Source organism: Quercus suber, unplaced genomic scaffold, assembly GCF_002906115.3.
Source record: "Quercus suber isolate HL8 unplaced genomic scaffold, Cork oak 2.0 scaffold_263, whole genome shotgun sequence".
Lineage (NCBI taxonomy): Eukaryota > Viridiplantae > Streptophyta > Magnoliopsida > Fagales > Fagaceae > Quercus > Quercus suber.
The window spans coordinates 160138-172531 of record NW_027069719.1 but is presented as its reverse complement, the minus strand read 5'-3'; the positions used below and the strand labels follow the sequence as shown (position 1 = coordinate 172531).

At 34.3% G+C, this 12394-nt stretch overlaps 1 protein-coding gene across 1 annotated transcript; it reads right to left on the bottom strand.

The window, feature by feature from the left end:
- Positions 1–5064: 5064 nt before the first annotated feature.
- On the bottom strand, positions 5065–5568 carry LOC136070829 (uncharacterized). Its single transcript, XM_065781301.1, has one exon. It carries the CDS (start codon positions 5566–5568, stop codon positions 5065–5067), a length of 504 nt encoding a protein of 167 aa, XP_065637373.1.
- Between the last annotated feature and the right edge of the window lie 6826 nt (positions 5569–12394).

The window sequence follows — 12394 nt, the reverse complement described above, 5'->3', positions numbered from 1 at the left end:
ATTTTTTTTGTATATAGCCAATGCTCAGTGAATATGCAAGACAAAGGTGTGCAAATTATCAAGAATTCAATTCCACTATTGATTATTGCTTACAATCCCTTACAATCCCAGAGGAATTTATCGATTCTTTATTGAAATTTTGGGTAATCAATTTCTTTTACATATCACTCTTGATTTTTGTTTAGGTGTGTTTCACAATGTTGAATTATCACTATATTTGTATCACAAATTTTGATGACTTTTTGAATGGTTAGTATTTTTTGTTTAACGTTAAGACTAAATGCTAATTTGCTCACAATGTGCATGATGTTATATTTCTAGAAGGTAGCCAACCAATCAATATAACTCATGTTTTAAAAAAAAAGGTGTAAATGCACTTTTAGTCCCTACATTTTGACTTTTTTCCATTTTGTTATCTACATTTTAATTTTACTACTTTTAGTCCCTAAATCAATTAACGCGTGTTATTTTCGTCCTTTCTGTCAGTCAACCGACGGAAATAGCTGAGGTGGCTACCGGAGGAATTAAAATATTATAAAAAATGCCACATCACCCCTGACACATTAGCATATAAATTTAAAAAATTAATTTATTGATTTTAACTAAATAATAAAAATAAAAACAGAATTAAAAACTAAAATTCACATGAATTAAGATTTTTCTTCATGTTCTTCAGATTGTTCTTCATTTTACAACTTGTTCTTCATATTCTTCCCAAATCAAACCTAGCAACCAAGAACTCAAACCTATCACAAGAACATAAACCCAGCAACCCAAGAACTCAAACCTAGATCACTAGGACATAAATGAAAACAAGAAGAAAAAACCTAAATTCAACACCTTAGAGATCATCAAACCTAGCACACTATTCTCTCATCTCAACCAACCCAAACAAAAATTTATCATTAGATCATTTTAGTTTTAAGTGTATTTACTTTTCTTTAAGTGAATTAGTCAAAAGCATCAAACAAATTTTTTATTTATTATTAGACCTTTTTAAACCATGATCTGATTTTAGAGAGAGCTCTACAAAAAAAAAAAAAAAAGAGTTTAGAGAGAGAAAGGGAGAGAATGAGATGAGGCCGGTGGTTTGGAGTAGATCTAAAGGAAGGGGGCCGGCGCTGGTTTAGAGAGAATGGAACTCCAACAATGGCAATCACAGCCATAGGCACAGCTCTTCGAGACCCACCTCAAATCCACAGATTCCCACAAACCAAAAACATTGACATCGTCCGCTGGCTCCCTCAGCTCTTTGCCTTCGACCGTTTCACCATCCTCTCTCTCTTCTACTCCGACTCCAACACCCTTTCTCTTGAAATCCACTCCTTCAATCCCCAATCGCAAACCCTAACCCTAACCCCTCAATCCATATTTTCTCCGCCTTCCTGAATCTCCTCCCTCAAGACCTCCCAAACCCTAATGCACAAACCCCTCATCGCCGCCTCCACCTTCTTCGGCTCCCTCCACCTCCTATTCACCAACGCCGTCGACGCCTCACTCGAGTCCGAGTGCTTGGTCCCCATGAAGGAGTTGCACATTAGGTTGTGTCTTGTGTCAATGTGAAGGACGGTGGGGCTGAGTGCATGACAGTGGAGGGGCTGAGGTCGGCGGTGGTTTCCCTCCAATCTCTCACAGATCAGTGGGTCTCTATCAGATCGGTGGGTTTAAAATTTCTGGGTTTGTTTACGGGTTTCTTGAATTTGGGTTTGAAATTTATGGGTTTGTTTTTGGGTTTGATGTTTGTATGGAGGGTTTGATTTTTCATGTGATGTTCTGGGTTTGCTAGAGATTGAGGGTTGGGTTTGGGTTTGTGTTCTTTGTGTTTTGAATCTTTGAAGGTCTTTGTATTTTGTAGATTTGTGCCCTTTGATTTATCGTGTTCCATGTTGGTATGTTCTTGATTTTTTAAATTTCCTCGGCAACCAAACATATTATTTGGGGAAGAACATGTTCTTCATGATGATTGGGAAGAACATAATGTAAAGATTTTTTTTTAAATTTAATTAATTTAATTTCTTTTTTAAATGATCTATTTTTAATTTTTTTTATTTAGTTAAAATTAATAAATAATTTTTTTTTTAATTTATAAGCTGATGTGGCATTTTTAATAATAAAATAAAATTTATTATTATTATTTTAATAGTTCTGTCTACCACCTAAGCAATTTCTGGTAGTGGGCTAACGGAAAGGACCAAAATGGAACGTGTTAATTGATTTAGGGATTAAAAGTGGTAAAATTAAAATGTAGGGACTAAAATGTAAAAAAGTCAAAATGTAGGAACTAAAAGTGTATTTACACCAAAAAAAAAAAAAAAATTATGTGTTTTTTCATTTAGTCACAATACAAATTGTTTTTTTACCAACCAATGACACTAGCACCCCTATCTATGTGTTTAGCAATTTTCATGAACTCTTCTCTTGGCTATGTGTTTTGACTTATTTTCTTTACATTTACATATTTTGGTCTGTAAAAACCACCTCATCCTCCACCTCATATTAAAAAAAAAAAAAAAATTCATTTTTTCCTTTATGATTTCTCTCTATTTTTTTTATTAAAAAAAAAAAAAATAGATCATGGGCAAACATGTTGATGCACTCTATTAAGATGACTATTCATCTCCTTCTCAAAAAAAGAAAAAAAAGAAAAAGATAACTATTCATCTACTACTAATCTACTACATACACTAAATCTTCTCAATTGTTATCCATACAACATGAGTTATTATCTTCAGTTACGACTATTCACATCCTTTCATCCAAAATTGGAATTTGGAAGCAAAACAGTTTCTTTGTAACGTAAATGCAAAGTTGGAGTCTTCCATCCAAATCATCCTTCCACTTTCAATAGTTAATCCAAATCTTATATATTCTACTTGTAAGTTCTCTCTCTCCATCTCTCTCTCTTTTTTAATTTTTTTTAAAAATTTTTTTTTAAGGGATATTGAAGGAGAATAAAAGTGACTTTTAGAGTAGCTTGGAGTTCCAATCTATCTAGGTAGACAAAAAAGTTTGAACTATTTTATACAAAAATTATTGTGTATATATGTCAATTTTTCTCAACATAAAACTTATCTGCTTGGCATATTTTGTCTATGAAAGCCTAATAGAATCACTTGGCATTTCTTCAATGGCGGAATTGTCTCCCTCTAAAGACTCATATCTTAATGAATTTGACAGTTCTACTTAGTAAGCTTCTATTCTCTCTCTTTCTTACTCTATTCTCACAATTCAATATTTTATTACAATCACCAGATAAAAAATATCTAGATTGTTATTTTGATTGTTTGGTCTCTTTGTGTTAATGGATTCTCATAATTTTGATCATATTTTATTCATAAGGTAATCGATTTGGGTTTGGAATTATTTTATGTAATGGGATTGTAATTATGGGTTACTTGGATTAAAATAATTCCTTTTGGGATTTTTTCTTGCAATGTGTCTCCAAGCAACTTGATACACGGTTCTGATGCCTAATAAAGATTATAGTGTTTTTATAGTTGTTTAGAATGAAAAAAAATATCAATATATTTTGTGGGAGATATTTTTGTAACATTAAATTGACTTGATTCTTTTAACATTCATTTAGTGATAATCAAACTATAAATTGTTAGATTTTTTTAGAACTCAAAAGTTTTATGCATAAAGTGTTGTTAAGTTTCTTTGTCTCTCAAAGAAAGCTCTCTTTAGCTTTCTCTCTTAGACAGTAGAATAGGGGGTCACTTTCCTTTATGGAATTGTTTTAGTCTTTCTTTGAATTAACAACGTTAGTTCAAAGCTTGTGGGGTTCCTCTTCTTGTGGGATTTGTGGGAAACAGGTTTTTTGTGTGTTTTTGTGGGATTCTATATATCTATTTTCTTTCTCCCTCCAACTACCATGGAGAAGTTAACTTCCAACTGGAATCGTTTATCCCTTTCAAATAGGGAGGGACCCGGATGCTGTCTTGAGGATGAACTGAGCTCCCAAGAGTTCTTCTTGACTGCAAAGTTTTTAACTAGGAGGGCAGTCAACGTGGATGCCATAGCAAAAACCTTTACACCACTATGGTGCTCAAGGAATGGTTTTCAAGTTTGTAACTTGGGTAACCATATGGCTTTGTTTGTTTTTGATAACATAGAAGAGGTTGAGAAAGTGATTCAAAGTGAACCGTGGAGTTTCGACAAACACTTAATGACTCTAGAGAGGTATGATAAGAACAATTTAGTGGAGGAGCTTCAATTCAAGAGGACTACTTTTTGGGTGCAAGTTCATGGCCTCCCTATAAAGTTTATGAATGCAAGGGCTGCTGCGAAAATTTGTGAAGTCTTAGGAACGGTGTTACCTTCTACCAATCAACAGGAAACTGAGGGGGGTAATTTTGTTGGTATTAGAGTGTCTTTGGACGTCACTATTCCATTGTGCAGGAGGCGATTGGTTTCTATAGGAAGAGATAAGGAAGTGTGGGTTAGTGTTAAATACGAAAGGTTGCCAAACATTTGTTATTGGTGCGGCTGCTTCGATCATGATGATAAGGATTGCGAGAAGTGGTTGAACAGTGAAGGTACTCTTACACCAGATCAGAGGGAGTTTGGTCCAACTCTTAGAGCAACACCTTTTTTCCCATCAAGAAAGCAGGTTGTATCGGTCCTAGGCTTTTACAAGTCAAGGCAATCCGCAAATCCACAGCCAGCTCCACCGTCAACGGTTGATTTGAAAGAGCAGGAAAAGAGCTGTTCAACTTCTCCAGATCAGGCGAGAAGCAGCACAGATGGGGCGAAATGGACAAATTCAATGTCACCAGAGAGAGTAACTGAAACTATTCAAAGCAATAAACAACAGAGTGTAACGGACCACAGCCTACAATTTGCCAGCTGCACATCTCTCCCTGTCACACAAAGCCTTAAAGAGAAAGTTAATGATTCAGAAAAAGCCTTTAATGCAAATAATTACCAGCAATCTCCCAGCCTTGCAGGTAACGTCCAGGCTTTGAGAGGTGCCATCTGTTTCAAAGCTTCTTTAACTTCCAAAGCTGTAAGGTACCAATAAGGGTGAGTTCATTTCTTCAGTAATCATCAAGGGAATGTGCTCTAATTGAGGCCATTGGGATCCGGCCTTGAGGTAGAGAAGAGCTTCCTGTAATAGTTTACCAACACCAGATTAATCTCCTCTGATTCCACTCTCCATGTGTTGTTCTCATCCATAATACCCCGGATTTTGTTTTTCCTATGTCTCTTTGTAGCCCGACAGTGGAAGAACTTGGTATTATTATCTCCATTTTTTAACCAAAGAGTACGTGATCTTTGGCTCCACATTCTTGCCTCTCTATCTAGCAGAATATTGATTTCTTCCTTTAATTCCCTAACCTGACCATTTTGCCCACTTACAATTGCTGCAGATTCAGCCTCCACCAAGAGAGCTTTTTTCTTCATTAATTCCTTTCTCACATTGCCAAAAATATTGTGGTTCCACCATGCTAAGTCCCTACCACAAATTTCCACCCTTTTAAGAATATCACTATCACGAAACCCCACTGAATAGGAAGACCAAGATGCTTCCACCAATTCTGCACAGCGTTCATCAGAAAGCCACATTTTCTTAAACCTGAAAATTCTTTTTTTGGGGGAGGATCCAAACCCAACAGGTTGATCAAAAGTGGACAATGATCAGAAGAGGCACTTTGAAGGTGTTGAACAATCGAACCCGAGAATTTCAGAAACCAAGCATCATTAGCCAAACCTCGGTCAAGTCGTTCCCAAATTGAATGTCCATCCTCAAAATGTTTACTCCATGTGAACCGGTTTCCCGCAAAACCAAGATCCAAGAACCCACATTCGTCAATAACATCTCTAAAGAGTTGCATCTGCCTATATTGTCTGGTAGCCCCGCCTAGTTACTCCTCCTGCCGAGTGAGTTCATTGAAATCACCAGCACATAACCACGGGGTCTGTGGATGGTGGTTTAAAGTCCGCAAACTATCCCAAGCTTCAATTCTTTTTGATGTCTCTGGTTCCCCATAAAAACCAATGAACCTCCACTCATGAATAGAACCCTTATCAATCCAAGTATCAATGTAATATGTTGATGAATCAATCACCTCCAAATTCACTGTTGATTTCCAAAACAGAACAAGACCACCTCCACGGCCTTCCTTCGATACTACCCATTTGTGTTCATAGTCAATGCTCCGTTGAACTAAATCTAGCCTTGCTTCGTCCGCCAGTGTTTCAGCTAAAAACACGACAGTAGGGTCTTTTGCCCGGATCATATCTCCAAGCTCCTTCCCTGTTCGCAGGTTCCCAAGCCCATGACAGTTCCAAACTAGGCAATTCATTGTGACTGGCGAGGCTGAGCCTCAGCCTCCACCAATATCCTTTTTGTTCAGCTACTCCCTTTGAAACCTGTTGACGTTTATTTGGTAACGCAGAAGAGCTATCATCTTGCATGGGTGTTCTTTTTCCTAGGCTTAGGGATGTATGGGTAGGGTTAGCTGGGGTTTGATGGTTTGGTCTCACAAGTCTAGTCCATTTCGGTTTAGGTGGCTGTGAAAAGGCACTAGGGTTTCAGTTTGGCACGTGGTATTAAAGAGTCACATGATGGGGTTGAATTTGGGTTTAGGTCCGGATTGGAGGGTTTTGGGATATTGCCATTTTGGTTAAGGTCATATGAGTGGGGGGTCTGGGTTTGTTGGGTTTCATTAAAGGGTGATTAAAGGTTTTGGAATGTTTCCATTTTGGTTAAGGTTAGAAGAGTGATGGGCACATGTATCATGGGAATCAATTATGGGAGTGAATAAAGGCATTGAATCCGAGGTTGAATGTGATTTTAAGTTTCCATTTTGGTTTGGGTGAGCTGGAGTGGTATTTATGGTTTGGGTTGGAATAACGGTTGACAAAAGTGAGAATTTGTATTTAAGGGCTGTTTCTTATTGGACGCAATTTAATTTCAAATATATAGTTGATTTTGGTTAAGTTTGGTTTGATCATATAAGAAGAAACAATGAACAAATCCAAATTCAAGTAAACCTGATAGAAACTTAGGAAGCTTCTGATTAAATAAATGCAAGATTTCTTCAATATCAGTATCATTGTTATCTAAAATTTAGGGTTTGGGGCTATATAAAAGATATAAATTTTTAAAATGATGTCCTCTTAATAAAAGGAAAGTAAAATAACTCAACTCACAATAAATCATAATTTGGCAAATAACTCAAATTTCTTGCTAAATCACAATTGGGATTGACCTGTGCAACACAATTTGCAATTTGATTTCCTGTTTTGTAGGCATATTGAATAGAACTTACAAAACTGTTTTCATTTCTAAAACATTTTTTCTAAAGATTCAAAGAGACCCTAAGCTTTGACAAACTAATCTATAAGGACTTCTTTATTAGCTAGTATCATCATTCATCATACTAAACATTCAAAGCGACCCTACACTGCTGGTAAGAATCATTTACAAGGATTATGATCATGATCAGAAAGCTTTTGAATCTGGGACATTATTATCTATTTGATAATTGTTGGAAAGTTATGGATTTGATGCTAAGCTGTAATCCCAAGGTTTTGAGGTGTCCTTGTTTTCTTGATATCCACTTGATTCAACCGAATGACTGGTATCATTTGGAGAAAAGGTCAAATGCATGTATCTACTCCATTCATTTGTGGCAAAGACCGGAGTTGAAGGCATGTATCCATTAGATTCATTTGTCAAAAAGCTCGAATGCCCTAAAGTAGGCATATGGGAAATGGGTTCACCTTTCTTGATAGAAGTCTCATAATTGCCAACCATTGCATTCAATTCTGTAGAATGCAATAAAGGATGCCTAGAATAAAATGGTTCAACCATTTGAGGAGCAGTTTCATGATTGCTAGCCACACCTTGAAACTGATTCTGGAAGTTACTAACCGTATGAGCATTACGAGTTCCATAGTTGCTAGCCACAGTTTGAAACAGATTAGGAAAGCTACTAGTTATATTATCATGAGGAAGAGTTCCATATTTGCTAGCCATTGCTCGAAACCCATTAGGGAACCTACTAACATGCATATGAGCAAAAGCAGGTACATTTTGGTAGGACTGGTTTATAAAATCCAAAACTTCAACTATTTTCATATCAACATTTTTCATTGGCTCATTTCTATCATTAGCATGTGAGAATGTGGGATAAGCCTTTTGAGTATGACTCTTGCTTGATTTGCTCTCATTTTTCTGATAAATCATACACAAAACCCATTTATCCAACTGCAAGACACAAAATTCAATAATAGTTAGATCTAAAATAAATGATAACAATGATGTTTGAAAAAGAAATCTGACATTGAAATAATATTTTAGTAATATAAAAAGGCTAAAACAAAAGAATAAAATCTACTTACCCTCATGTCAGTTTCACTTGTTTTAGTTACAGGAGGATGATTAATTCTATGTTCATTCATGATCCAATTAGTCTTGTCACCCTTTGGAGCTTTTCCTCTATAATAAACAAGTTTCTTCTTATACCCAACTACAAGTTCCTTGAATTTGATTGCAGTGTCAGTTCCGGTGGCCTTCCAATATCCATCTCCTGCGGCTCGATTTCGATGCTTTCCATTTCGATACTTTAGTTCCCTTGGAGTAAAAAAGTACCATTTTTTTTGTCCATATTGCTTGTACTCTTCTGTTAGTCATTCAAAATGTTACATTTAAAATTTTTCTCATGAAAAACATGCATGAAATAAAATAAAGCAATTTGCATATGAATAGAACTTTTTTTATACAAGCTTTTCTATACCAAACAGATAGTACTATTTGTTTACAAATATCAAAACACAAATCAATTATTGTGATGTACAGGTGCACCATGGTTTCCAATTGAGCAATTTTATAAACTGTTTAATTAATTTTGAAAGAGAGTTTCAAAATAATTAAGATTGTATTTTAATGTGGGAAGCGATTATATTTAAATAAACAGAATTTTAAAACAGATGTTATAAATGGATCCAAGAGGGGAATCTAAATAATGGGATTAAATAATAATCTGAGGAGACTAAAAATTCTATAGTGAATCATATGTAAACAATGGTACAAATATGTATTCACAGTACTTGAGGTTTTTTAGTGTAACAAACCTCCCTAAGATTTTTTTAATAAGAAGATATAAGAGATTTTGTGTCAACAGTTTACACATAAAGTAGTACTACAGTTTTTTTTTAAAGTATTATACTCAAAACTTAATGGGGTTTTATCTATCTTTTAGGGGAAAACCGAAGTGGTTTGTTTATTTTTCCAATATTTGTCTATATCCATTATTCACTCTTTCAGATTAATAAAAATTAACAAAATAAACTTTAAGATCATGCAAAATTATCAAACTGACTGATCTATCCAACTCAAAACATCAGAGAAAACTGAGACTTAAACACCATGCAATATATATGTGTGTGTGTGAAACTGTTACTACATAATATAGCATATATACCAATGATTCTTTCTTTTCGATTAATAACAATTAACAAAAGAAACTTAAACGCAAAGCAATATAAATCATCAAATTGACTGATGCATTGGAGTAGAAAAGAACAAGTTCAAGTTTCAACTCAAAACAATCAAAGAAAAGTTATAAAGGATGTTTGGAGAAGAACCTGCAAGCCACTCGGGGCTGTGGTCATAGAGTTGAACATCCACAATCCGATTCCAAGGCAAGGAATGATTCAAGACCTTCCTGATTAAGTAATGCATGACTTGATCAAAGTCGGTGGGGCTGAACCTAAACCCAGGTGGGGGTTCCACATGTTCAAAGCTGTGGTACTCCTTCTCTGCTCCCCCATCAAAATCATTGAGGAGTCTGTGTAAATCCAACTCATCCGCCTCTTCTAATTGAAACTTTTTCTCCTCTAGTTTTTCCTCATCTGGATGATCAACCACACTAGGAGATGAATGTGTTGTATGGTTTATATCGGGAACCACTTGGGTTGTTATGTCAGAAACCATCAAAGTCTGCTGTTTTTGCTCATGATTAAACTCCATACTGCTCTCTGGAGAAATAGACATTGCCACAAACTAACTTTGAAACACACACTCTCTCTCTCTTTTATCAACCTTGAAAGGATAGGATTTCTGATAATTCCAAATTTAATCCAATCGATTATCTTTAGAAAAAATGGTAAGAAATAATTGATAAGTCCAAGTTTAATAAAATCAAAACTGAACATCAATGATAATTACAATTTATACAAGGTTGACTGGACCCTTCACAAAACGAGTAAATATCATAGGAATAGCAACTTCTTGTAGGTCAAACATCTCTAACTCGTGTACATATTTATGATATGTACCAAACATAAAAGATAAAGATGGGAGTGTTACACTTTTTTTTCAAATGTAAATCTTCTTAAAAGATGTCTCTGAGCTCAAGTAAAACACTGAACACAAGTTATCTTTCTATCACGCAATACAGCAATAGTGATATCATATATAAGTTTTTACCTACTTCGATTTTACTTAGGAAAATTGTTAGTTTACATTGCATTATGAATGTATTGTAGACTAAACAAATGTGTGCAACACTGCACTTTTATGCAAACATGTACAATATTATAACTTTTTGCAAATGTGTACAATGTTGTACACATTTATTTAATCTTACATTGATATTACAATGTAAGCCAATAATTGTTCTTTTACATATATAATTGGAATGATTTTGTGATTCAACATTTTATATATAAGGGGGAAAAGGAGAAACATTATTTTATTATTCCAAACGCAGCAAATAAAGAAATATAGGATAAGTACTTTCCAAAAATGAAAATTTAGGTGTATAATTTTTGGATGAATCAATGAGAGATTTATTAAAAAGAAACCATCAAGTCCATATAGCAAAACAGACCAGTCAAAACAGGGGCAAAATACAGAACAGGATAGAAGGAACCCAAAGTGATCAATCAAACTTTACAAGCCCACATCAGGATCAAGATCAATCACAACAGGTGAAGATGAACTTATAACATTGCTGGTTGATGCATTCAGGGGTTGTGGCAATTGTGTTGTAGTACTAGTGCTTATATTGGAAACCACTTGGGCAGTGGTAGCAGGAACTTGGTAACTCGGCTTGCTTTGCTCATCATTAAACTCCATACTTGGAACTCTCTCAAGAAAAAAAAGATTTTGTCACAAATTTAACTCATGAAACTCTCTGTTTCTTGGAGTGATGGTACTTTGGAAAATATGACTACACATTTGATTCAATCTTTATTTATAATCTTTTGGGGAAAAAAGGGACTAACCGACTAACTAATGTGATTTAAGTCCAAGTTTAATAAAATCTTGATAATAATAAAAAATAAATCAAAAACTGATTTTTAAAAATTCTATATTTTTTTCCTAAGTTATATTTCTATCTAGTATCTATTCTAGATTATGGTACTACAATTTTAAAATTGAGTTCGTAATTTTTAACCTAAATGCCAAGTATGTGATTAAGTATAGAGTGAAAACTGAAAACACAAAGCAGAAAAAAAAAAAGTAAAACGAAAAGACAAAGCAATTGATATATTCATTTCTATGTTGTTAGTAAATAAACACATGTATAGTATATTATTAATTAATACAGAGTAATACTTAGCGTGAGTTTGGATTGGGCGTTTTGCTCAATCCGTGTGTTTTGTGTTTTTTTAGTGAGTCCCATAAGTACTGTTCACAGACCACCAAACTTAGCAAAAAATAGATTTCTAGATAAATTTGAGTCCCATAATACTATTCACACTTTTAAAAATTATTTTGCTACAATGTTTTTAGTAATAAATTTTTCAATTTTCAGCATATGAATGGTATCCAAACACAGCCATAAAAAAGGGGGCAACCACTATGCCACACTGGCTGGTGGCTCATAAGTATGTCATTCTTTTTTATTTGAAATATTATAATACAAAATAAACATATATAGTCATTCTTAGTCCCTAATTTTTCATTCAAAATTCTAATATAAAATTACTTAGGTCTATTTACGTGTATTTCATTTTCATTTTTTATGTAGTATTTTTAGAACATTAAAAAAAAAAAAATTGAAATGCATACGTTTTCTATACTGTATATACTCCATCACGTATAGTTTACTAACTATGTCATGTTGATTTCTTGTATCAGGTTTTTGGATCCTAAATCAAACCACAATGTAAAATGGGTCATCGATTCAAGATCTGTGAAATTTTGGTATTAAAGAAAGTAATTAATTAAGTGTATTTGAAAAAAAAAAAAATTCTTATTGGACGCAATTTAATTTTAAATATATAGTTGATTTTGGTTAAGTTTGATTTGATGAAGGAACAATGAACAAATCCAAATTCAAGTAAACCTGATAGAAACGTAGGAAGCTTCTGATTAAATAAATGCAAGATTTTTTCAATATCAGTATCGTTATCTAAAATTTAGGGTTTGGGT

Excerpts from the sequence above, each read along its gene's own strand:
- LOC136070829 (XM_065781301.1), bottom strand. The coding sequence starts at position 5,568 with ATGTGGCTTTCTGATGAACGCTGTGCAGAATTGGTGGAAGCATCTTGG.